The 25252-nt window shown below is 36.7% G+C and overlaps 6 protein-coding genes, 2 long non-coding RNA genes and 1 other non-coding gene across 10 annotated transcripts; 5 read left to right on the top strand and 4 right to left on the bottom strand.

The window, feature by feature from the left end:
• Positions 1 to 1069: 1069 nt before the first annotated feature.
• Positions 1070 to 3534, top strand: LOC104765684 (protein TRM32-like). Its single transcript, XM_010489441.3, has 4 exons — positions 1070 to 1308; positions 1537 to 1684; positions 1763 to 2788; positions 2881 to 3534. Exons 2-4 carry the CDS (start codon positions 1555 to 1557, stop codon positions 3393 to 3395), a joined length of 1671 nt encoding a protein of 556 aa, XP_010487743.1. The 5' UTR covers positions 1070 to 1308; positions 1537 to 1554; the 3' UTR covers positions 3396 to 3534.
• Positions 3535 to 3752: 218 nt separating this feature from the next.
• LOC104765663 (putative GTP-binding protein OBGM, mitochondrial) lies at positions 3753 to 5978 on the top strand. 2 transcript variants are annotated; one of them, XM_010489421.3, is made up of 5 exons: positions 3753 to 4055; positions 4149 to 4257; positions 4421 to 4503; positions 4588 to 4650; positions 4747 to 5978. In XM_010489421.3, the coding sequence occupies exons 1-5, from the start codon at positions 3930 to 3932 to the stop codon at positions 5836 to 5838; spliced, it is 1473 nt and encodes a 490-aa protein (XP_010487723.1). In that variant the 5' UTR covers positions 3753 to 3929; the 3' UTR covers positions 5839 to 5978. The 2 variants fall into 2 exon arrangements, with proteins under 2 accessions (XP_010487723.1, XP_087364216.1); XM_087508090.1 differs by having other exon boundaries at positions 3768 to 4055; positions 4416 to 4503.
• Positions 5979 to 6596: 618 nt separating this feature from the next.
• LOC147946531 (uncharacterized) lies at positions 6597 to 7206 on the bottom strand. The gene is made up of 2 exons (XR_015595010.1): positions 7043 to 7206; positions 6597 to 6666 (listed from the first exon to the last, which is right to left on the bottom strand). It is a non-coding gene; the product is annotated as an uncharacterized LOC147946531 (long non-coding RNA).
• A 1114-nt stretch (positions 7207 to 8320) lies between these two features.
• On the bottom strand, positions 8321 to 9101 carry LOC147946530 (uncharacterized). Its single transcript, XR_015595009.1, has 2 exons — positions 8773 to 9101; positions 8321 to 8448 (listed from the first exon to the last, which is right to left on the bottom strand). It is a non-coding gene; the product is annotated as an uncharacterized LOC147946530 (long non-coding RNA).
• A 66-nt stretch (positions 9102 to 9167) lies between these two features.
• Positions 9168 to 11091, top strand: LOC104765653 (pentatricopeptide repeat-containing protein At1g07590, mitochondrial). The gene is made up of 2 exons (XM_010489412.3): positions 9168 to 9668; positions 9770 to 11091. The coding sequence occupies exons 1-2, from the start codon at positions 9315 to 9317 to the stop codon at positions 11018 to 11020; spliced, it is 1605 nt and encodes a 534-aa protein (XP_010487714.1). The 5' UTR covers positions 9168 to 9314; the 3' UTR covers positions 11021 to 11091.
• A 955-nt stretch (positions 11092 to 12046) lies between these two features.
• On the bottom strand, positions 12047 to 12119 carry TRNAA-AGC (transfer RNA alanine (anticodon AGC)). Its single transcript has one exon. It is a non-coding gene; the product is annotated as a tRNA-Ala (tRNA).
• An 836-nt stretch (positions 12120 to 12955) lies between these two features.
• On the top strand, positions 12956 to 15745 carry LOC104765611 (putative serine/threonine-protein kinase PBL9). Its single transcript, XM_010489362.3, has 7 exons — positions 12956 to 13425; positions 13693 to 13780; positions 13998 to 14323; positions 14410 to 14545; positions 14627 to 14769; positions 14855 to 14978; positions 15066 to 15745. The coding sequence occupies exons 2-7, from the start codon at positions 13738 to 13740 to the stop codon at positions 15533 to 15535; spliced, it is 1242 nt and encodes a 413-aa protein (XP_010487664.1). The 5' UTR covers positions 12956 to 13425; positions 13693 to 13737; the 3' UTR covers positions 15536 to 15745.
• On the bottom strand, positions 15697 to 19635 carry LOC104765620 (putative LRR receptor-like serine/threonine-protein kinase At1g07560). The gene is given in 14 exon segments (XM_087508079.1): positions 15697 to 16260; positions 16328 to 16517; positions 16626 to 16682; positions 16769 to 16895; positions 16975 to 17183; positions 17272 to 17322; positions 17325 to 17431; positions 17527 to 17604; positions 17688 to 17759; positions 17841 to 17912; positions 18006 to 18150; positions 18223 to 18701; positions 18804 to 19341; positions 19451 to 19635. Coding segments are annotated over 14 exon segments (2613 nt in total). The 5' UTR covers positions 19539 to 19635; the 3' UTR covers positions 15697 to 15860.
• A 903-nt stretch (positions 19636 to 20538) lies between these two features.
• LOC104778603 (leucine-rich repeat receptor-like serine/threonine-protein kinase At2g14510) lies at positions 20539 to 24968 on the top strand. The gene is made up of 13 exons (XM_010503056.3): positions 20539 to 20741; positions 20839 to 21382; positions 21599 to 22077; positions 22291 to 22435; positions 22506 to 22577; positions 22927 to 22998; positions 23083 to 23160; positions 23249 to 23400; positions 23517 to 23713; positions 23801 to 23927; positions 24047 to 24112; positions 24247 to 24436; positions 24534 to 24968. The coding sequence occupies exons 1-13, from the start codon at positions 20660 to 20662 to the stop codon at positions 24940 to 24942; spliced, it is 2613 nt and encodes an 870-aa protein (XP_010501358.1). The 5' UTR covers positions 20539 to 20659; the 3' UTR covers positions 24943 to 24968.
• Positions 24969 to 25252: the final 284 nt, after the last annotated feature.

Raw genomic sequence — 25252 nt, 5'->3', positions numbered from 1 at the left:
TTTTGTTACTGCTAATTTCTTGTTGTTCGTCAACAAAATTATATGAATGTGTTTATTAGTTCATTTTTATGAGTTTGGTGGCAATACTCATTTACTTTGGTTGGGGCAGTTGTGAATCATTACTATTCTTAATCACGCCAAGCCAACTAAAGTCTTTGACTTCGTTTTCTTACTTACGTTTTGTTTAAACATTTTTTTAATTCGATAGGAACAGACTTAAATTAACAAATAGAAAAGCAACTATTTTTTATATACATGTTCATAGCGACCACTTGCTAAACAAGATTATCTAAATCCCTTTTGTTTTGTTATTTTGATTTCTTCTTTTAATTCTTGTAACAGTATTTGGTAAAACACGAAGCGTGATTGGGGTTTCTTAAATCTTCCAGGTCAACCTTGAGTTTCAGGTCAATTCTGGCTTACATTTTACTGTTTATATCGAACTAGATATCCTATGATCATTTGACAGAATTGTAACACTAAACAAAGGAAATCTAAGCAGCCAAAAAGATGGCCTACCTTCCCATAAAACAGGTATCAACAGATTTGCCACAAACACAAGTAGCCTAACAACTACTCCTTCCTACTTTGGTTGCTCTCATACTTTTACCAGCGCAGTTCTATAAACCTTTTTAACACATATAAATTGGTTAATCAACCGCAAGATTTTTGTTATGAAAATTTCTGGATCAGAACTTTTGGCTCTTTTCATTTAAATAATCGCTTGTCAAGAAGGTTTATACACTGTGTTAGACCAAGCTCTAAATTTGGTAGAAACTAAACAATACTACTAAAACTGAAACTGAACTAATTTCTCTACAAAATTATTAATATTTAAATAGCTTTTTTAATTAAATATAAATGTGCACTAAATATATATATAAATAATTACTATCAATAAAAGAAGAGAAAATAATTTATTAAATTCAATTATTAATGAAGATATATTAGATATTAAATTTAATAAAGGAAAATACATGTGTTTGAACGAGAACAAAACAAAAATCATGTATTTTCTCGTGGCGTGTGAGCGTTATATTATGCATACATGAAACAGACATTTTGACAGTTTTCTACAAGTAGACCGGGCCATAGTTGGCGGGTAAAGAAAGTAGAACCACATAGGAGAACGAAAAGTCTCCACTTTATTCCTTGGTCTTCTTGTTTAAGGTCTTTCTTTCATTCTTTTTTCTTCCAGACCACCTTCCGTTGCATCATCATCCCCTTCTTCCAGCTTATATATGTTCTTCTCCGTTTGTAAAGAAACAAATAATTTACCTGCTGTTGTTTCTTCCTCTTCTTGATCAGGTCAGCTTTTACAGTATAACTTTTTAACGGATATGATTCCTCTTTTGCTTAGATTATTATCGATAGTGATGATTTGATTATATTTTGGTTGGATTTTGACGATTTCAGAAAAGCTACCAAGTCTCTGTGTTTCTGACTAAATTTGTATTTTTTTTTAGGGTAATGAGTATAATATATTGTGTCTTTCAGACAGTTCGTTGCTAAAAAAAAACTTAATTTAATTGGCAGATCATCATTAGGTTTGAAATGGGGAAGCATTTGAAAAACGAGAATTCGAGTCCAAAACATGGCAAAGACAATCACAAATCAGGATGGTTAGCTGGAATGCTTCATGTGCTTGACTTTCACCATTGGAGAACTAAGAACCGCCCAATTTGTAAGCCCGTTTTGTAATTTTTCTAACTATTTTTCGAAGTAATTTTTGTTGAATGATTCGTTTACTCTGTTTTCTTAGGTTGGAAGACCCCAAGAACTCATTCCTTGATACGTGGAACAGAGGAACATGAACCGTTTCTTGATTCTAAGGATGAAGATTCGAAGATAGTTAATTTTGTTGCAGATAATAAGCCAACGAGATCAGAAGCAAAACTGAAGAAGATGATGACTACGAAACAAGTAACTGAGTACGTTGATTTTCTTGAAATCCTGAGAAAAGAAGATGTTTTTGTCAAGATAATGAATGATCAAGTCCAGATCAAGTCTAATCCAAGAGTTTTGCCCAAGTCAGGCTCGTTTCCTGTCTCACGCTCTCCAAGTCCTGCTAGAATTGATCACAAGCAGAAGGAGAACTGGTATTCTCCAAACCAAAACAGTGCGGTTTTGAATTTGAATGTTCCAAGAGACACTTCTTCTCTAGAACACAAACCAATCTCTCCTTCTCGTGCCTCAGCTGATGATGATCATGGGTTTAACCACACTGTTATAAACGGATTTAGAGAAATCAAGAAGTTGCTCAAAAACGCACTTAAAGACCGAAATCACACAAAGAAGAACAAGAAGAAGGTTTCGGATGTCGCTAAAGATGATTATGTGGTGAGATATTCTCAACTCTTGGAGCATAGTTTTAGAAGAGAAGGTGGTGAATTGCGTTCCAAGAGCTTAAAACTTTCATATGAAGATAGAAAGAGTGATTCAAGAGATAATAAACCGCAATTCTTCAGACGGATTTCGTCCTTGTCCAGTCTTGAAGTTCTTGGTTCATTTCTGACCGACCTTCCCAGAGACAATTCTACTTCCAACCTGGAACCTAGGAAATATATAGACCGAGATACTAACTTCGGATCCAAGAAATCTTTGTTGTTATCAGAATCTCCGGTAAGAGCAGAGAAGGAAGAAAAATATGTGGTGCAAGAAGAGAGAAGCCAAGAAAATCACTTAGACAGCCCAAACCAAAGAAGCCTCCAACAAGATCCAGATTCTGTTCCTTGTACTGATTCTTTGGAAGATACTGCACAAAAGACAGAAACTTTACCCTCACAAGGTACCCTCTTGAACGAACTATATAGATATATTCATAGTTTGATGAGAGAAAGATATTCAAATCTCAATTCTTTTTGGATGCTTGTTCTACAGGTTTAGGTCTAACTTCTGTAGAGATTTTCAACCATGAAGAAGAAGAAGAAGACAAAGATGCCTACTTCTGTTATGTAAAGAAGGTTTTAGAAGTTTCAGGCTTCCTCGACAACAAAAACAACGGAGAAAAATGGCACTCAGAGGAACAACCACTGAATCCATCACTAGTATACGAACTCGAGATACAAGAAGAATCAGTAGTGAACAACAGAGAACTTCTCTTTGATTTGGTTAACGAGGCAATCGTAGAGACTCAAAACGAATCATACATATACTTCCCTAAAACATTTCCATATGGCAAACGTTATCTTGATGAGGTATGGGGAAGAGTCGAGTGGAACCTCTCTGGTTTAGGAGCTGAGTATAGAGATCGTTCATTGGACGATATTGTAGGAAGAGATCTTACAAAAGCTGATGGGTGGATGAATCTACGAGGTGATTCTGAATGGCTTACTCTTGAGCTTGAAGATTTGATTTTTGATGATCTTCTAGATGAACTGCTTTGTCTCTATTAGTACATAAGTTTGCAAATAGAAAATCTCAAATTTGAATATTTTCAGGTAGATTTTTGCCTTCTATTTTTGGATATACATGTATATAATATGTGTGTTTGATACAAATTTTTTGATGAATAAAGTATTTTTTTGTAAGCAATTAAATTAGTTAAATTGGCTCATTCAATCCATTTATTTTCACTAAATAGGCCGTTGTTGCTTTATTGGGCCGAGCCTGTTATGTTAAACCCTGAAGATATAAAAATATGTGCTTGATACAAAATTTTTGATGAATAAAAGTATTTTTTTGGAAGAAGTTAAATTAGTTAATTGGATAATTCAGTCCATTTATTTTACTAAATGGGCCGTTGTTACTTTATTGGGCCGAGCCTGTTACGTTAAACCCTGAAGCCATTGCTTCTGCTCGTTCCGCCTCCTCCGACCACCACCGCGGCGACTCCTCGATCGATCAATTACCTCAGCGGGGCACTTTCCTATGTGCTAGTTTACTGTAAACTTTGCTTAGGTCGCCGGAGATCCGTCGGAAACAAGTTGATGTGGCTAAGCAGGGTCCGATACTTGGGATCTTACGGAAGAAGTCAAAAACCGCCATGGATGAGTTATCCAGTGGTATTCTACTCAGATTCGCCGGAGAAGAAAGGGAAAGAGACGCCTTTGCAGGTGAATTCATCATCTATTCACTTTTCCCACATAGAAAAACCCTCTCTTTTGCTTTTTTCCTCACTGAATCTGATTTGTGAATTTGTTGTGCAGGAGACTAGAATGAGAGATAGGTTTACTCTGTACGCACGTGGCGGTGAAGGTGGCAGTGGTTGTTCCAGCGTTCGACGGAGCCGTGCCGATCGCTATGGAAAACCTGATGGTACTATCTCCGAATTTGATAATACAGAATTGTTGAATTGTTCCCAATCCATAGCTATGTTTTAGGTTTTGTTGGTTTACTTTAGAATTGGAACACTTTTTTGAGTGATTGATTGCTTTGAAGAATTTTTATGTTGATGTAATGTGATTGGAACTTAGTTTAGGTGGAAATGGTGGGAGAGGTGGTGATGTGATACTAGAATGCACTCACGCTGTTTGGGATTTCAGCGGGTTACAACCTCATGTTGTAAGTTTGTCTCACTCTTTTTCGTTTTCTGGGAAGATTGTTTCCATGAGCATTTCCCTTTAAATGGTTTTATGATTTTTGTAGAAAGGTGGGAAAGCTGGTCATGGAACTTCCAAGAACAGGATAGGAAACAGAGGAGAAGACAAGGTTTTTTAATATTTCTATTACTGTGTTCCTCTGCTTCTTTCTTTGTTTTTTTGCGGGACCTTATACATCGCTCTGCGTTTATTTTTGTTACTGCAGGTACTGCAAGTGCCCATTGGGACAGTGATTCATCTTCAGGAGGGTGAGATTCCATCTCAGGTGGAAAACGAGTCTCCCAAAGATTTGGATCCATGGGAGCTTCCTGGCTCACTGGTTGAGGATCCTGCACTCGAAGAGAACCTTGGTGCTCATCAGGAAACTATGCCCGAGTCTGTTGAAGTTGATACTGAGGAAGCGAGTGTAACAAGACATTTAGGCATACCAGTTGAAGATTGTTTTGAAGACAGCGACGAAGAGATTGATCAAATCAGGTATAACGTTGCGGAATTAACACAACAAGGTCAGAGAATAATTATTGCTCGTGGTGGTGAAGGCGGTTTGGGTAACGTTTGTGGTACACGTTATGTAAGAGGCAGCAAGTTTGCTAAATCCGTTATCCGTCAAACTAGTTTGAAGAGCATGGAGGGCGATGCTGAAGATGAAGAAGATGAACGGTCAAGTATCAAAGCCGGTTCGCTCGGTTCTGAGTCTGTTCTGATATTAGAGCTTAAGAGCATCGCCGATGTAGGCCTTGTTGGGTTGCCAAACGCAGGGAAAAGCACTCTTCTTGGTGCACTATCCCGTGCTAAACCCCGCGTTGGCCACTATGCGTTCACGACACTCCGTCCCAATCTAGGAAACGTAAACTACGATGACTTCTCCATGACGGTAGCAGATATTCCAGGACTTATAAAAGGAGCTCATCAGAACCGCGGTCTAGGTCACAACTTTCTCCGTCACATCGAACGAACCAAAGTCTTGGCCTATGTTGTGGATTTAGCATCGGGGCTAGATGGTTGCAGAGGAGTGACACCGTGGCAACAACTGAGAGATCTGGTGATGGAGCTTGAGTTCCATGAAGAAGGGTTATCTGATAGGTCGTCTTTGATTGTGGCAAATAAGATCGATGAGGATGGTGCAGAGGAGAGATTGAAAGAACTTGAGAGGAGAGTGAAAGGAGTGAGAATATTTCCGGTTTGCGCAGTTCTTGAAGAAGGCGTGGCTGAGCTTAAAGATGGTCTGAAAATGCTTGTAGACGGTGATGGTGAGGGATCAGAGAGATTAAAATTGGAGAATATCTGTGTTGACTAGTTTAGTTTTGTATCTCTTTTGAGTTCAACTTGTTTCAGTAGATCAACCAATTTGTCTGTCATGGAGAAGTCTCTCAACTGTTGTACAATGAAATATTTTCACAATTCTTATAATTGATTATTTCACATTGTTTAATAAAACAGGACGATTATGAAAAATGCTACAAACATTTTAATAAAAATTGTAAATCTATATACATGTTTATGATAAGATAGCTAACTAAACTTGTCTTCCGACATTCTAGATATGGAGAGGAGACATATAAAATCTTAAAAATCACAAAAGTCAATACATAAACTTTATATATTTTTGTCTTACGTTACAAATTAAAAAAAAAAAACATTACACAGCAGGAACAAGTCAAGCTTAATAATAGTAATAATAGTTATTACGCAAACGCAACACAATATGCCAAGCCTTTATTCCAACATACACAAATATTAATAATCATCAAACACATATTTTCTCACTTTCCTTGGCATATATGATTTTAGACCACAATCAGTTTCTTCAACAGCTACAGTTTGACCCGCAACTGCAGTTTGATCCGCAGCTGCAGTTGTCGCACTCCTGGTTGTAGTTCTTCTCGCAACTTCACCACACAAAAGCAAAAATTCAAAATTTAGTATTAATATGATGAGATATATTAAGCAACTACATACATACATATATACAGGTAAAGAAGAGAGGGTCGAAGGCTTACCTGCAAGAGTCACCACATTTGCAGGAGGAGCCACATCCACAGTTAGAACCTGCCATTTCTCTTACTTCTCTTTGATTGATTTTTGTACGTAGTTTCTTTTCTTTTTCTTCTTCTGATGCTTTATGCTATTTAAACAAAGGGAATGGCCAGTATTTATAGAAAAAGGAAAGATTCTGTTTTATTTATATAAAATGCATATATAAATATATACATAATTTATATTTTGTCAAGTTCCCTATCTATATTTTTTAATTTCGTATATGAGAGGGTAAGAAACAAAATAGGATATACATGAGATACTCGGTTAGCTTTCTTGTTGGACAATTTAATCCATCTAGATTTAGTTTTTCTAATTTCGGCAGATATTACGAGAATGAAGTTTTTGTCCAAAATTATCTCTCTATCCTTTTTAGTAAATATGTCCTAAACAAGATCACAAAATCATCTTTTAGTTTAAGAGAGAACATATTATTAGAAAATAATATAAAAGATGAAACGTACTAATTCAGTGTAAACGAGGCCGGCACGTAGGAGGAACTAGGGAAGTCAAAAGAAAAATTCGGATAGGATTTGTGATGGAACGTACCACCAATTCAGGACCTTGAAGGGCCAAGAAGCCAACGAAAACACCAGCCCCAGCTCTACTGCATGCTATACTATTCTATAATGACCCTATCTACACGATTATTCCTTCTATTGTCTTTTACGTAAAGCTATAGTAGCGACGACGTTCGTAAATTCCTAAGAATGAAGACAGAGACTACTTAAGCCCAAACGAATTGATGTGGCTCTTATATTTTTGGCGCTCCAATATAGCATTAGTAGAAATTAGGGAAAATGTTTGTACCTACCTACTCGAACTTTCGGCACCAGAGACAAAATAGGCTTGTTCAGAAACCAGTCGCTCACCGACAGATTTAACACCACTCATCATATAATTTTTTTGGGATCAAAATGGAAATTATCCTCCAGCTACCTAAATTTTTAATTTTTAGTACAAAGTTCAAAACCATACAAACTTCAACTTAATTCCATAGTTACTAACCTTCACTTCAAATTGCATGTACATCAAGTTTTCTTTTAAATTAAACATGTACAGCAAGTTGCTACCAAAAAAAAAGGGTATATATTCGATTTTATGATAATAAATAATTAGTAGAACGTAGACAGGGGACAATATTTCTCATTTAATTAAGTTTTCCTGACGCATAAGATAACATTACAAAGTTTTAAAAGAACGGATAATGTTCCTCCTGATTAACATAATACATCATATGTAAAATATGAATTTGTAATGTTTTGACTGTGTGTTAGATAAATAATATGCGTATGGTAAGCAAATGAAAGAGGGCACGCTTCATGCCTGTTTTTTTTTTGGGTCGGCTGCCGTTTACAATTGAGATCGTTACTCTTGTTGCGTGTACGACTTTTTACTTTTTATTCGCCAATATTTAATTTGACGTTTTCCTATTTTATTTGTTGATACTCTTGTTTTCTTGTTTAAAACATCGAATTACTTTCCTGAATAAAACTGTTGGAACAAATCTAAGATAAAAGGAAAATAATGGGCAAGTTGATGTTATTCGTAGATTTGTTTAAGATAGTCTCACCAAGAAAGCAATCCAATTATCTCATATATACAATATTTTTCTTACTTTGTCAATGCCATATACGAAATTAAAAAACTTGAGGATATAGGAAATGCCACGTCTATGGTAGATATGAAACCGAATCTCTCTCTTATTCTATAAATAGTGGCCATTCCCTTTTGTTGAAATCACAAAAAGCATCAGAACAAAGAAGAAGAAAAGAAAAAAGAAACTACAACAATCTATCAAAAAGAAATGGCAGGTTCTAACTGTGGATGTGGCTCCTCCTGCAAATGCGGTGACTCTTGCAGGTTAGCCCTAGATCCTCTCTCTTCTTTACCTTCTTTTACTTCATGCATCAAAAATATGTTAAGAATTCAAAGATTTCAAATCTTGGGAAATTAGGTTAGGTGCGGTAGTTAAGATTTAATGGCTTCACGGTACAAAATTTGTCATTCTTATGACTCTTCTTTTACAAAATTGTTCGTTAATAGACCCAAATGTTTTTCTTTTCATTTGCTTTAGAGTTTAGACTCGCAAACACTTCAGGTCAATCTTGCTTCTTGCATATATATATCCGCATGTGGTTAATTAGTATTAAAAATCTGGCATATATGATTTTTTTTTTTGTGGTGTAGTTGCGAGAAGAACTACAACCAGGAGTGCGACAACTGTAGCTGTGGATCAAACTGCAGCTGCGGGTCAAACTGTAGCTGTTGAAGAAATTATTGGGGTCTAAAAATCATATATGCCAGGAACACTGGGAGGAAAAACAAATGTGTTTGATGCTAAGAGATGTGTGTGTTAGAATAAAGACGTGACATCGTGTGTTACGCGTAATAACTCTCTTAAGCTTTGACGTTTCCAGCTTTGTATTTTCTATGTGGTGATGGTGTGATTTGTATTAATGTCATATGTAACCTAAAAAAAAAAACATATATATTTGACTTTTGTGATTGTTAAGATTGCTATATTTCTCCTCTATTTATATTTAGAATACAAATTTTATTAGCTAAAATAGTCAAATGAGAAATATGTTATTTGTATTATTAGCATCCAATCCGAAATTATACAAAATTAATTAAGTACCTAACCTACCTAACCCCCAAATACCGAACATTATGTAGTTTACTTATCGGGCTTGAAACGGGCCAGTAAGGTCCCCTTCAAAAAAATAAGAAGAGATGAGATCTATTATAGCGGTGATGAGGCAACGAGAATATTTCGCTCAGGCAATACGTCGAACACCTTGCGTGACATCTTCCCCTGCGTTGAATCATACCAATTTCCAAGCTTTGAGCTTTCTCACTACATTAATACCTTCGTCGAAACCTCCGGACGAGGCATGTACCGGGTCGGACGGAGAAGAAGAGCCCGACAAGTGTTTGTCTCTCAGAATCGAGAAGCTCCCCAAGGGAGTTACTGTTGGGTCTGCGGTACAGATCTGGATGGGTGATGGGTTTCCAGTTCATGGTGGAGATGTTTATCACGCCATTAATCGATTGAGGAAGCTCGGACGAAACAAACGTGCCCTTGAGGTTCTTGAATTCTCTCTTACTTGCTTCTTTTTTTGTTTATATGAGAAGAAGACACTCTTTGAATGTGTGATCTGAGACGTTTTTGGTAATGTTTGATTCAGTTGATGGAATGGGTAATTAGAGAAAGACCTTACCGTCTTGGTGAGCTAGAATACTCCTACTTGCTTGAATTCACAGTCAAACTTCATGGCGTCTCTCAAGGGGAAAAGCTTTTCACCCGTGTACCTCAAGAGTTTCAGAACGAGCTTCTTTACAACAACCTTGTGATTGCTTGTCTAGACCAAGGTGTCATTAGGCTTGCTCTAGGGTATATGAAGAAGATGAGAGAACTTGGTTTTCGTACATCCCATTTAGTCTACAACCGTCTTATCATTCGCAACTCAGCTCCCGGGAGAAGAAAGCTCATAGCTAAAGACCTTGCGCTCATGAAAGCTGACAAGGCGACTCCTCATGTCTCTACGTATCATATCTTGATGAAGCTTGAAGCTAATGAACATAACATTGACGGGTTGCTTAAGGCTTTTGATGGTATGAAGAAAGCTGGAGTTGAGCCGAATGAGGTTTCTTACTGTATATTGGCTATGGCACATGCTGTTGCTAGATTGTATACAGTTGCTGAGGCCTATGCCGAGGAGATAGAGAGATCTATCACTGGGGATAATTGGTCGACCTTGGATATATTGATGATATTGTACGGTCGTTTAGGGAAAGAAAAGGAGCTAGTGAGAACTTGGAATGTAATCAGAGGGTTTCATCATGTTAGATCCAAGAGTTACTTGCTGGCAACCGAAGCGTTTGCGCGAGTGGGGAACCTTGATAGAGCTGAAGAGCTCTGGTTAGAGATGAAGGATGTAAGAGGAATTAAAGAAACAGAGCAGTTCAACTCTCTGCTCTCGGTATACTGCAAAGACGGTTTGATAGACAAGGCAATCGGTGTGTTCCGCGAGATGATGGGAAACGGGTTTAAGCCTAATTCCATAACGTATAGACATCTTGCTCTAGGATGTGCTAAAGCCAAACTGATGAAGGAAGCTCTCAAAAACATTGAAATGGGTTCGGCTCTAAAGACGAGCAAAAGCGTAAGAAGCTCAACGCCGTGGCTAGAGACGACTCTATCGATCATCGAGTGTTTTGCAGAGAAAGGTGATGTTGAGAACTCAGAGAAACTGTTTGAAGAGGTGAAGAATGCAAAGTATAATAGGTATGCGTTTGTGTACAACGCTCTGTTCAAAGCTTATGTGAAGGCCAAGGTGTATGACCCTAATCTGTTTAAGAGGATGGTTCTAGGTGGAGCCAGGCCTGATGCTGAGTCATACAGTTTGTTGAAACTAGTTGAACAGTATAAGCCCTGACTCAAATCAAGCCTGCTCCAAATATATTTTTGTCAATCTTATCTACCCCAATGTTAACATGCTTCCTACTTTATCCCCAAGTACTCTAGGTTATCTCTTACCTAATATGGATTGTCAATAGAGAGCTCTTAACCGGTCCGTGAACCCCAAAAAAAAGAAAAAAAAAATAATTACTGTAATGCGTATTAAGATTAAAGGATAGCCTTATCCTTCATAATCCTCAAATGTAGTAAAGTGCTAGCTAGCTCCTTGCTCACGGGCTTAAAGTGAGCTACCCGCTAAGTTGGTTGAGCTGTGGAAATAAGCAGATCCTCGTAAGACAGAAAAGGAGTGAGTTGAAACTGGACATAAGTCTTCATTGGACTAAGTTGGGCCTGACCTGAAAACTGAGGGAAAAAGTAGGGCTCAAAGACAGCTGCTAGCCGCGTAAGTTGGTAGATTGGAGCCGTGGAGGAAAGAAGGAGTTCACCGACGAGATACCACGTGGCAGACATGCTTTTGCATGGACATTGGACCCTTCGTCTGTCTCTCCGGGTCCCTACCGATGGGTCAAACTTGCAAAAGTCAAACCGTCGGAATATTCGTTCACACTGTCACATCGGAAAGAGACAAATGCTAAAATACACCAAAACTCTTTTCTCTTGTTTTACTTTTTGTTTTCTTCATGTACTAACCAAAACCTCCTAATCAGAAAAGATATATAAGTCGACTTGTTGGTATATATATATATTGGAAAAATATGGAAAAGGAATCAGTATGCCATGTTCTCCCATGCACATTGCACATTATAGAAGTGGGACTACTTGTTCGTTTCTTCGAAATCATTGGAGTTTATAACCCATATATATATATATATTTAAAAATCTTCTCTCAACAACATTTTTTAAAAATATTTCATATGCCACTAAAAGCTGTATATCTTTTCTTGGTAACACTCTTTTTATTTTATTTTTTTATGTGGGTATCTACTACATTATTGGGTTATAAACAAAAAATGCATTAAAAAGAAAAAAATATCATTTAAGATGGAGATGCGGGGTATCGATCCCCGTACCTCTCGCATGCTAAGCGAGCGCTCTACCATCTGAGCTACATCCCCTTTTTGATATCTGTTATAGATCCAAAATATTGATCTCTTTTTGTAACTAACTCAAGGGCCAAGGCTATATCAACCACAATCAGAGTTTTGTGAAGAGATCACAGACCCACAGTGGTTTGTTCTTAAAGTAATACTTTGGTCTTTGGCTTTAGCAAATCAACTCTTATAATCAAGAAAAAAAAGAGAGAAAGTTGGTCAAAACAAAAAGAAACAAAATGGGATAAAGGGCCAAAATAAAAACTCAGCAATGGGGGCATTATTAGTGTGGACCTTGTAAAGTTTCAATGTAATATGAAGTTCTTTTTTTTCACTCCTGAGCAGTATACAAACAAAAGCATACACCAGCATCTGAAAAATGAATGAAATTGCATAATAATCATTTAAAACAAAATAAAACTGTAGTACTACTGTAATTTGTATGATCTATTTATCATCATATATCATTATAAATGAAGCCAATGAGAGTCAATGACAATCTTTGTCGGTCTTCTGTCTGGATTTAATATTTTAATTCCTATCAAAAGAGACCTAATTTATTGTGGACTATATAATTACAGAATCAATCTAAGATCATTCTTGGATTTAATTTGTATTTTATTCAAATTTGAAAAAAAAACCTTCATACCACGTTAAAAGGTTTATACCGCTGACCAAAAAAAAAAAGTGTGAAGAACGTAAAGTAGGGTTAGCTGGTATTGGTAAGCCTCACGGGCATTGTCTCATTCCAAATTATCAAGAAAAATAGTATTATTTAATGACTCTTTAATGAATCTTTACACATAATGCGCAATCAAATTCACAGAACCTAAATGAGCCGAGCTGAGTCCAGTACTACTAGTGGGAGTTGTATACAACTATACATCGAGAAGTAGTACTACAAATACTAACGATGTTAACGTCAGATCCAACGGCTGAGAGCGATAGAACACGCTGTGTGAAGAAGGGCTAATCTTTTCTGACTTGATGATTATAGAGACATCTTCTCTTCTTTGTCTTTCTACTAGTACCAAAAAGGCCAAAACGAAAACGATTGAGAGCAATGACAACAACACCACCTAGTATTAGTAAAACAAATCGATAGTAGTAATAATAAAAAAGGGGAGATATATTTTGATTTCCGAGAGAAAAAGATACAAAAAGCTCGAAAACTGATAAAGGCGGGACCGATCCGCCATTAATGCTTGCTACCACCCCAACTGCAACGCTTCTCTTACTCTGCCTCTCTCTCTCTGTTTTTTTTTTTTTCACTTTCTCTATCTCTTGGCTGAGAGAACTCGAAACAAAAACTGAAAAAAGAAAGAAAAGGGTGAGTAAAGAATTTGTCTTTCTTCTTCAATTGTTTTAGTTGTTAGGTTACTGAAATTGGCAAAAAGAGATTTGATGAACTTGGTTATAGCCTCATAGGCTTTAAAAGTAATGAATACATACATACGTAGTATATGGTGGATAGGATAAAAGTTGGCAAAATCTTTTCTTTTCACGATTTGAGTTATTTCTGCCTCTACTTTCCAGTTTCCAATTTGATTAAAAGTTTCCACCTTTTTTTTTTCTCTTCTTATCTTTATTTATATAGTGAGAGATTGCACAAGCGTGTCCAATTTGGTTCTCTTTCTCAATCATGGGGATTTGCTTGAGTGCTCAGGTCAAAGCTGAGAGCCCAGGTACAGACACTTTTACTTCTGTTTTCTCTTCCTCTCTTCATCTGTTAAGGCAAAGTTCTTAGATTTGTCTGTTTCATTACACCTTACAGTTTTGATTTTTTCTTTTTTTAATTCATGGAGGTTAGGGCTTTTTAGTGTTTTGACAAATTCGATTGGTTTAATGAATCTAATGAAGGTACGAAAATAATGCTTTTTTGGTTTGGTTTGGTGGGTTTAGGGACGAGTTCGAAGTATGTGAGTTCTGACGTCAAAGATACTGGAAGTCTTGGGAGTAAGGCTTCGTCTGTGTCTGTAAGACCAACCCCTCGAACCGAGGGTGAGATCCTACAGTCTCCAAACCTCAAGAGTTTCAGCTTTGCTGAGCTTAAATCCGCTACCAGGAATTTCAGACCAGACAGTGTGCTTGGTGAAGGTGGATTCGGTTGTGTTTTCAAAGGATGGATTGATGAGAAGTCTCTTACTGCCACAAAACCAGGCACTGGTTTGGTTATTGCTGTCAAAAAGCTTAACCAAGATGGTTGGCAAGGTCATCAGGAGTGGCTGGTAAAAGAAATAAGAAGCTAAATTATGCCAATTTTGCTTCATGTGTGTTGTTGTAATGCTTGAGATCTTTTTCGATGATTTTATAGGCTGAAGTGAATTACCTTGGCCAGTTTTCTCACCGTCATCTTGTGAAGCTGATTGGTTATTGCCTAGAGGATGAGCACCGTCTTCTTGTTTATGAGTTCATGCCTCGGGGTAGCTTGGAGAATCACCTTTTCAGGAGTATGTCCTCCTTCCTCCCAGGCTGGGGTCAAACTTTAAGCTTTTATGAATATTTAGGGTTTGTTTTTCTTGGGTTTGCAGGGGGTTTGTACTTCCAACCATTATCTTGGAAACTCCGGTTGAAAGTTGCTCTTGGTGCTGCAAAGGGCCTTGCTTTCCTTCACAGTTCTGAAACAAGAGTGATATACCGTGATTTCAAGACTTCTAATATCCTTCTTGACTCGGTATTTTACACTTTACTCATTTTTGATATGATTGCCATGACAGAACTGCTAAAGTTTTAAGCTTTATGATGGTACATGATGGCAGGAGTACAACGCAAAGCTTTCTGATTTTGGTTTGGCCAAGGATGGGCCAATAGGTGATAAAAGTCATGTCTCTACACGAGTTATGGGTACACACGGATATGCTGCTCCCGAATACCTTGCAACCGGTAATTGTCAACTTCTTTTTTGGTCAAATCTTTGTTTTCTGGAATTAGCTTCTTCTTATGACTGATCACTTTTCATATTTTACTTAGGTCATCTAACAACAAAGAGTGATGTCTATAGCTTTGGGGTTGTCCTTCTGGAGCTGTTGTCTGGTCGTCGAGCTGTGGATAAGAATCGTCCGTCTGGAGAGAGGAACCTTGTGGAGTGGGCTAAACCATACCTCGTAAACAAAAGAAAGATATTCCGAGTCATTGATAATCGTCTTCAGGACCAGTACTCTATGGAAGAAGCATGTAAAGTGGCTACTCTGTCTCTGAGATGTCTCACCACAGAGGTTAAGCTGAGACCAAACATGAGCGAGGTTGTTTCTCACCTCGAACACATTCAGACTTTAAATGCTGCTATAGGGGGAAATATGGATAGAACAGAGAGAAGAATGCGTAGGAGAAGTGACAGTGTTGCCAGCAAAAAAGCGAATGCGGGTTTTGCTAGGCAGACCGCTGTTGGCAGTACAGTTGTTGCTTATCCTCGTCCATCAGCCTCGCCACTGTATGTTTGAAGAAGGATAAACAAGTCTTGGGTCTGTGTTTTTTGATCAAAACATTTACAGGACATGAAGTTCCTGTATCATGTCCTGTCTATGGAATCTGGATGTACAGTTTTGTCTCTGTTAATGTAAGAATTCAGTTCATCTCTCTATACAGGACGACAAACATGTAATTTTGATCTTTGTAACGGGAGCATTAACATAAGGATAAATTAGCTCTCATATCTACTTGTTATCAAATATGCTCAGGACATCAGGCTGTGCAATATCTGCATTGACATAGTTCTTGAAAATAAAAAAATGCAGTGGAACGAATGCTGCAGGTGTAGAGTGGAGATTAACGTGCCTTAGGGTTCATATCAGTACTGAAGCTTAAGTTAATGTCGATGGATCTCACTGTGTCTATGTCTCTTGTCCTCTTGTTTTCAGATACCACACAATCCTTTAGTTCATGAACTACATGAGACATGTTGGGTCTTTCTCGGGAAGAAGAGTTGATGCATGTCATTGCTAATTCAAGAGCTTTCCATGCAGAACCAGAGTCATAAACCCCTTGAAGTTTAGGATCCACAATATTGCTAAGGTCTCCTCTAGTGAGCATAAATTTCGCCCATTCTGCAATGTGAGGCATGTCGCGGGTTTGATCGATCACTGGTTTGTTTGTGATGATTTCTAATAATACAACGCCAAAAGCGTAGACATCACTCTTCTCAGACAACCTATTTGTTTGGTAATATCTGCAGGACGAGATGATTATGATTCTTTTGTGAATATGGTTTCCAGAAAAAAGCAAAAGACACTTACTCATGATCAAGGTATCCAAATGTTCCGGCAACACGTGTAGACACATGACTTTCATCTCCAACCGGAAAAGATCTTGATAGCCCAAAGTCTGCAAGCTTGGCATGTAATTGATCGTCCAATAGTATGTTAGAACTTTTTACATCTCTATGAACTATCAGCGGTTTGCAGCCAATATGTAAGTATTCCAATCCTGTCTCCAAAATTCAGGTTTGATAATTAATCATTAGAAACTTTTGTTAAATGGGTGTAATCTAGAAATGGAAATGTCCATTCTCTGAAAAAAAAAAAGAAAACGAACCTAGTGCGGCATCAACTGCTATGTTTAGTCTATCAACCCAGCTAATTATGGAGCTACCTGCATGTATTAACATAGTCATGAATGTCAAACAATCCTAGGTTGTTATCAACATCCATTATGATATATGAGTTTACATGTGTTACCTGACAAATGTTGTTTCAAATCGCCATTGGCCATGTACTGGTAGATGAGGGCCAAGCGATCTTTTTCATCGCAGTATCCAACAAGACTTACCAGATTTGTGTGGTAAACCCTTAGAAGAAGTTCTCCCTATCCAAATACGTACAAGATATACATAAACTTAAACTTACAAAATGGAGAAAAATTAATTATGGTGCCAAAAAAAAACCTCTGTTTTGAACTCTTTATAGCCTTGAGCTGATGATGGAGAGAGTAGCTTAACCGCTACTTCTTCTGTACCATTTATATAACCATGGTAGACCATCCCAAACCCTCCTTTACCCAAAACTCTTTCAAAGTTATTTGTCATCGCAAGGACTTCGGCATATGTATATCTTCTCTTTTTTGTTACTATTGATTGTTGGCTTGATGATGGACCTAGAACCGTACACATAAAATAAGAAATCACTATCATTTCTCTGTGAAATTTAACTATGTATTGGTTTGATGACTTTGTTACAGATACCTTTTCCGCTTGATGGGCGTCTTTTAATACAAACAAAAAGAAGAGCGATATTGCTATTATAGCAGCCAAAGAAGCAAGTGATGCAACAACTGGTAACATGATGCTATTTTTCTTTTTGTTGCATGAACCGGAAGAACAGAGGTTTGGATTTCCTTCAATGCTAGTGTTGTAAACATGCTAACTAAGTGTTAGTGAAGACATAATACAAAATTAAGACAACAGATTTAATGAAAAAAGATAGTTAAGAAGATTTACTTCAATTTCAATCCCTTTTTCACTTTATCGAGTAGAGCTTGAGGGACTGAACCACTAAGGTTGTTTCCGCTTAAGTTTCTGTCTAGGTTCAAAAGACAAAACATCAACATACTGGGGTACTAAATTGGTAATGTGTTCATATAGCTGACCGAGTAACTTACATGACTAACAATGATTTCATTTTGGCTAGAAATTCAGGTACTCCACCTATTAAATTATTATTTGACAGGTCCCTATCATTTGCAAAAATGATACAATTAATTATATTGCTCTGCCTTGATAAACAGAGTATTCATGTAGACCGAAGTACTTACAATCTTTGAAGCTCCGTAAGATTTTGGATCCCAGGAACTATAATTCCAGTTAGTTCACTTGAGGACAAGTCTCTGGTGATAAGATTATAACACACAAGTGTAAGATATTAAGAAACACAGAGCTTTCATTTTTTTTTTTATATTACTAATGACCATGATACGTACAAGGAATGGATTCTTGGTGGTGTAGACATATTGGTGTACTCGCAGGTAAGACCATCCCACAAGAATTGTTGAGGAACACATGGATCTCCTTGCCAACTAATCCTACTTAATTGATAGCTTGTTTCTATGCTCTTGATAGCAACGACTATAATGGAAAGGAAAAACTTAAAGTAAGTATATAGAAAAGTATATACTCATATGTTAGCTGATCACATACCGTCATTTGCATTAGTTTCGGACTGCGGCAACTCAACTGTTGTAAAAGCCTCAATAGCATTAAGGAGGGGAGGGAGAGTTGACTTTGGAGTTCTTATCAGTTGCAAATGGCATGTCCCTCCTTTGCATTTCACAGGTGATGTGTTGAATAGTGTATCTACTAGCAATTCCTCAGGGCTAACAGGTCCGTAACTAACATCTTGACCTGCGCTGATGTTGAACTCCCTGGTATCATTGTCCCTTAAGGACTGGATCTCAGCAACGTGAAGGTATGCATACACTAAGTCGTTAGGTGTTTCCAAATTCCATGAAATAGTCAATGGTGAACTCACATTTGCAGGTGTGGCTGCCGTAGCAACTACATCTTCTGGTAGTTCATAGTCGTTGTCAGAAGTGTTGATTGAGAGACTTGTTCGTAACAGTCTCCAACCCGGCATGAAGAATGGACTCCAAAGACGATCATGGACATCTACTGGGTACCTGAAGAGATCTTATTCATCAAAGTGGTTTGGAATAATCTCATTCAAGAATTGAAAGATATATGTCAATATATTCACTCATCGTCATTTGGTTTTGAGTTACCTAATAACGTCTTTGGAATCGGTCAAATAAACGCGGAACAAGTTCTTCAAGGAACCAGACTGAGGAATATAAGTATCATTTCTCAATGGTCGTAGCTCTAAAGCTGATATTAGCGGCGTAGTTGTTCCAGTCTTAACAAGGCAAACTTGTAAAGAAGTTGACCTTGGTATGTGAATGATTTCCTCCCTTGTGCCGTTTATATTTCTTTGCAAATCGACCGTGGTCCATATATTTGGACCAAGATAAAGGTCGAACTTTGGTTGTGTATTAAGATTATCGTAGTTTCCGTAGGTAAACATGGCTACGATCAGGTAGTTTGTGCCTTGTATGACGCTAAGAGTATAGCAGTTCCTTTCTCCATCCGGAAAATATCTTAAAACTGTGTATGGCTTTATATATTCCATCCCTGGAACATTTTGAATCTTACCACTTTTTCCGCTTTTGATGAAATCAGCGTCTGATCTGAATGTTAACTTTGTCATTGGTTCCGTGTAAGGAGACTCATTGGCTTGTAATCCACAATCCAAACTGATGAATCCTTGAAAGACAAGAAAAAAATGAAGGAAATAGTTTACAAGTGTTTAAGTTTGGAAACTAAATTAATGTCTAGGAAAAATGTTTAGAAATTAAAGAGGAAAAAGCTGTACCTTGTTGATCTTGTGCTTGAGCAAATTCAGGAATGCCAAAAGGCATAATAATTAGGAAGACCGATAGAAGTCCACGGAGATTTTTCATTATCTTACTCTCTCCAAGAAAAGCAAGGATCACAAACTACCAAAATACTTATAATCTAAACATGACACATCAAACCTTCTGGATATATAGAAAACGGTTGAATAATTATATAAATAATTAAGTTTCACTTATATTGCTGGTGGGAAAAAGTCGAAATAATTTATCAAGTACAATGATATGAATATATGTGGTAAGACTTTTTTCCAAGTGGAAGTATTAAAAACTTCTTTAGGGATTTATTTTTTATAAAGTTTGGATATTCCATTTGGCCCATATCCAACACGAATATTTTAAAACAGATATAGAAGTTTCCAGACGATTTTTTTTCTTAAACAAACAGCAAATTTAACATACATGCAGGGCTGGTGAGAACGTTCTTGCGAAGTACGAACAATGTTGGGGAGCGTGCCTTGTTTTCATTTTACCAAGATCAGCTCAAATTCACATCAGAATTGGGTGACAGAGACTACCGTAAGATACGTGTTCTACCCGCCAGTATTATTAAATTAAATGGAGTAGTAGGGAAAACCGAAATATATAGGTTTAACTTGGCTAATGTAATTTGGATAGAAACCGGAAGGTCCGGAACCGATGATCTTTAACTAATAGTCAATGGCTAAGTTAATTCAGAGGAAGCCTCTAGGCCAATGGTTGTCCACCGGGACTGGCTTCCTCTGACATCTGTTCACTGTTGACTATCAGTTGTCGAAAAGAAAAATGAACTATTCTGTTTCACATGCATTAAAAAATCATTAGTATTAATTCGTTTACGTAAGTTAAGTTATTTTATTGCTATTGACCCGGCTTTTATTGTTATGAAGAATGATTTGGTTCACATTGTATTAATTCAAATCGGAACGCGACAGCAAAATCATGTCCCCATCCATATTTGATATTGCAATCCATATCTTTTTTCCTTGTTTTAATGACTGCCAGCACTGTTTATATAGCTAGCTAGTTTTATTTTTTGCTAATTGACGTATGCATTAAGTTGACTTTACCAGCTCATCAAAGGAGTATGAAACAGATATACATACATACATAAATGAAGTCATGATGCTTCAAGGCTTTGATAGTTTGTTAAAATTTTGATTTGGTTGAGAATTGATAAGTAGTCGCGAATGGAGACTTGCATGAAGTTTCTGTTTCTCGCTTTTGCCACTTTCATCATCATACACCAAGTTCAGTCTCAGGATCAACAAGGTACTTTTACTTCTCCCTCTGATATATAGAACTTGATTTTCCAAAAAAAAAAAAAAAAATCAGTATCTTTCTGATGTATCTCTTTGGTTATTACCAGGATTCATCAGTATAGATTGTGGATTACCTTCCAATGGGTCTCCTTATGTCGAACCAGTCACCAATATCACTTACATCTCTGATGCTGGTTTTGTCCACGGAGGAAAGACTGGTACCATCACAAAAGTCTCTGAGACAGACTTTATCGCAAAACCATATACGGTTTTGAGATACTTCCCTGACGGAACGCGAAACTGCTACAGTCTGAATGTCACTCAAGATACAAATTACCTCATCAGGACAGTTTTTGTATATGGGAATTATGATGGTCTTAATATTTTCCCAAGATTCGACCTCTATCTTGGTCCTAACATTTGGAAGTCCCTAGATCTGAGAAGAACAGGTTTTGGTGCTGTCGTTGAGGAGATTATTTACGTCACAAGATCTAACATGTTGGACATATGCGTTGTCAAGACAGGAACAAGTACACCACTTATATCAGCAATTGAACTAAGACCTTTGCCGTACAATACTTATACTGCACAAACAGGTTCCTTGAAGAATTTAGTGCGCTACTACTTCACCACTTCTAACAAAACAATACTGTAAGTATATGTTAACTCGACTTTTTTTGTTTTTTTCTTGCCGTCTACAACTGTCACACACACACTTCCAAATTTGAATCTATGAAACTGGACAACCCTAATACAAAACCACTAGACTACAAGTGTTGTCAATCCAAGTAGTAGACTACAAGGGTTGGTCTATTACATATTTCATTCTCTTGATCTAACGTAAATACTTGAATTTTAATTTGGCAGTCATCCCAAAGATGTTCATGATCGTGCTTGGAATCCGTACTTCCAGCCAGAATGGACGCATATAAGCACAACCCTCAACATTACCGATTCTTCTGGTGGCTATGACTTGCCACAAGATGTAATTGCGACCGCAGCCACACCAACTAATGCTAGTGAGCCATTGATCTTTACCTGGAATTTGGAAAGCTCTGATGATGAAACTTATGCTTACATATATGTCGCCGATATCCAACAAGTGCGAGCCAATGAAACACGAGAAATCGAAATTGTGGGGAATGGTAAAGTTATTTTCCCACCTTATCGTCCCAAGAAGTTTGAAGTAGGGATGCTAACCAACACTGTACCACTAAAATGTGAGGGAGGGGTATGTCGAGTGCAGTTTTCAGAAACGCCGAGGTCGACTCTTCCACCCTTGATGAATGCCTTAGAGATTTTCACGACCATTGAGTTTCCACAATCAGAAACAAATCAAAGTGACGGTATGTGGCTGTGTACTTTAATGCATATAACACATATGATAGAATCCCACATTGGTTTAGTTGGTTATTTTATTTTATTTTATTTTATTGTGAGTAATACCCCAAAGCTTATAGAGCTTAGTTTTGGTACTTTTCTTCACCAATGTGAGATACTCATCGTTTTATTTTTATAGGTCTTACTCATGTTTTCGTTAACTTATTCTTTTGTTTCAGTCATTGCTATTAAGACTATCGCATCTACGTACAGATTGAATAAACTCAGTTGGCAAGGCGATCCATGTGTTCCTAAACAGTTCTCGTGGATTGGTGTAGGCTGCAGTATTATTGATATTTCCACACCACCAAGAATCATAACATTGTACGAACACTCAAACTAATTTTATTAAAAGAACTCTGAATACATCTGATTTCTCATCACTATATAACAGAGACTTGTCTGGAAGTGGATTAAGTGGAGTTATACCGCATGGCATACAAAATCTAACTCAACTTCAAGAATTGTAAGTATCTCTCCATATTTGGATAAAGTGAAAATTAATTTATAAAAATAAAATAAGTAAAATATTTATATATACTTTTGTAGAGTTTTTAAATATAAAAGGCAGAAAAAAAAAGAATGATTTAAAAATTGTTTAGTTTTAAAGCATGAATTTGACGCTTTATAAAAAAAAGGAAAACAAGTAAGAGAAAAAAAAGTAATTTTAAAACTTAAAAAAAAAATAAAAACAAAAAAAAATGTGATTGGCAAAAAATTAACTGTCAAAGCTTTAAACATTTTTAAAATTTTAAAAATGTGTTACCAATCAGGGCATTTTTTTTTGTTTATTTTTGTCTTAAACAAAATTCTAGAGACTTGTCGAATAACAACTTAACTGGAGAAGTGCCTGAGTTTCTAGCCAAGATGGACTCCTTGTTGAAAATGTAAGTTTTTTTTCCGGAGAAGCACAACAAATGTTTCTTATTAAATCAAATCTTATTGTCTTAATAATTTTTTTACATCTTCAGAAACTTAAATGGAAACAATCTTAGAGGTCCTCTTCCCCAAGCCCTTCTTAATAGAAAAAAGGGAGGACTACAACTACAGTAAGATTTGTTTCCATGGTGATCTTCTTTGATCACTATTCATCTTCTTTTTTTTTTTTGTATAAACCAATAACATTATTTGCTTTAGTCTTGAAGGAAATAAAGACTTATGCGTATCATGCCATTCAAAATTTCCGGTGGTGGTTGTCGTCGCATCCGTTTCTTCTCTTGTGGCCATTATCATAATGGTGTTAGTTCCCATCTTCATTTTAAGAAGGAGAAAGACATCAACTGGGAAAGGTACTCACTAGGGAATATATAGTATATATAAAGAAAATATGATATCATATAAAATCATCAAAAGTATGAAATATATATGTTGATCGAATGAACGTGTTGAAACTTTTTATCTGCAGTTATGCGCCCATCACTTGAAATGAAAAATAGAAGATTTACATATTCAGAGGTCAGAGAAATGACGAATAACTTTCAAGTTGTTTTGGGTAAAGGAGGCTTCGGTGTTGTTTGTCGTGGTTTTCTAAACAATGAACAAGTAGCCGTTAAAGTTATCTCACATTCATCTACTCAAGGCTACAAGGAATTCAAAACAGAGGTATTACAAAACTATTTTCAACTTAGTTTTCGGACAATCATGCATGCTCTCCTGAATATTATATCTTTTTATATTGTTGATCGTTAGGTTGAGCTACTTCTACGAGTTCACCACGTGAATTTAGTAAGCCTTGTCGGATATTGTGACGAAGGAAATGACTTGGCTCTCATCTACGAGTTCATGGAAAATGGGAATTTAAGGGAACATCTCTCAGGTGAACCATAGTTAGAATATGATATAAAAATAAAATAAAACACTTTTTGAGTTACAAGCCAAAGGGCTTTAGAAATTTCCTCTAATGATTTCTAACCATATATTTTTGAATTTTGGCAGGAAAACGTCGTGGCTCTTTTTTGAACTGGTCGAGTAGACTTAAGATAGCTATTGAGTCTGCGCTAGGTATGTAGAAATTTTTGCTAGTTCTTATCATTATGTGTTACTGTTTCTCAATTTGATATATCCCTATTCCTTCTAAAATATCATTTTAATGACAATTCGTTAACATATAAAGGTTTATCTATGTATTGTACTAGGGATTGAATATTTGCATATTGGATGTAAGCCGCCAATGGTTCATAGAGATGTGAAAAGTACCAATATACTGTTAGGTCAACAGTTTGAAGCAAAACTCGCCGACTTTGGACTTTCCAGATCTTTTCTAGTGGGAAGTCAAACTCACGTATCAACAAATGTTGCCGGAACTCTTGGTTATCTTGATCCTGAGTAAGTTCTACTTCATATCACATTGTAGTTTCAACAATGTTTGTTTTCGTTCGTGTTAGATATTGAAAAAATGTAATATCTTTTTGTTTTTTTGTAGATACTACCAAAAGAACTGGTTAACAGAGAAGAGTGATGTTTATAGCTTTGGGATTGTGTTACTGGAGATAATCAGTGGCCAACCTGCGATAGAACACTCACGTGAAAATTCTTACTTATCAGAATGGGCGACGTCTATGCTCGCGAATGGTGATATTGAAAGTATTATGGATCCGAAACTCCATGGAGAATATGACACAGCTTCATCATGGAAAGCTCTTGAATTAGCAATGTCATGCATTAACCCTTCTTCTAGAGAGAGACCAAACATGACTAGGGTTGCTCATGAACTAAATGAGTGTTTGGAAATATACGAGAACTTAGGTAAAAGAAGGAGCCAAGATGCAAATTCATCAAAGTCCATGGTACATAACATAAGTTTCATCAGTGATAGTCCTTCAGCTCGTTAATAATATTTCCATCTATATATATATATATATATATATATATATATATATATATATATATATTCTTTTGTTTGAAACTAAGATATACAGTCTACTCTACAGTTTGTATTCAAAGTCTGTAATGTGAATATGTTAAAAGCTTTATCGCAACAGTGAAATCATTTCCTAATATCATCTGTACGTAAGACCTGTTTTAACTTTTAACTAGTCTTCCTTTTCACTTTATATCATTTTTTGCTTTTTAAGGGGCAAAAGGAATTTAAGTTTTCATGTGCGTTTTCCTATAATAACTGTCTAGACAAAATAAGAAAAA

The sequence above is a fragment of the Camelina sativa genome, chromosome 3 (assembly GCF_030686135.1).
Source record: "Camelina sativa cultivar CO46 ecotype springtype chromosome 3, ASM3068613v1".
NCBI classification, from domain to species: domain Eukaryota; kingdom Viridiplantae; phylum Streptophyta; class Magnoliopsida; order Brassicales; family Brassicaceae; genus Camelina; species Camelina sativa.
Note: the sequence above shows the minus strand (reverse complement) of the source record. Positions and strands in the feature narration are given on the sequence as shown.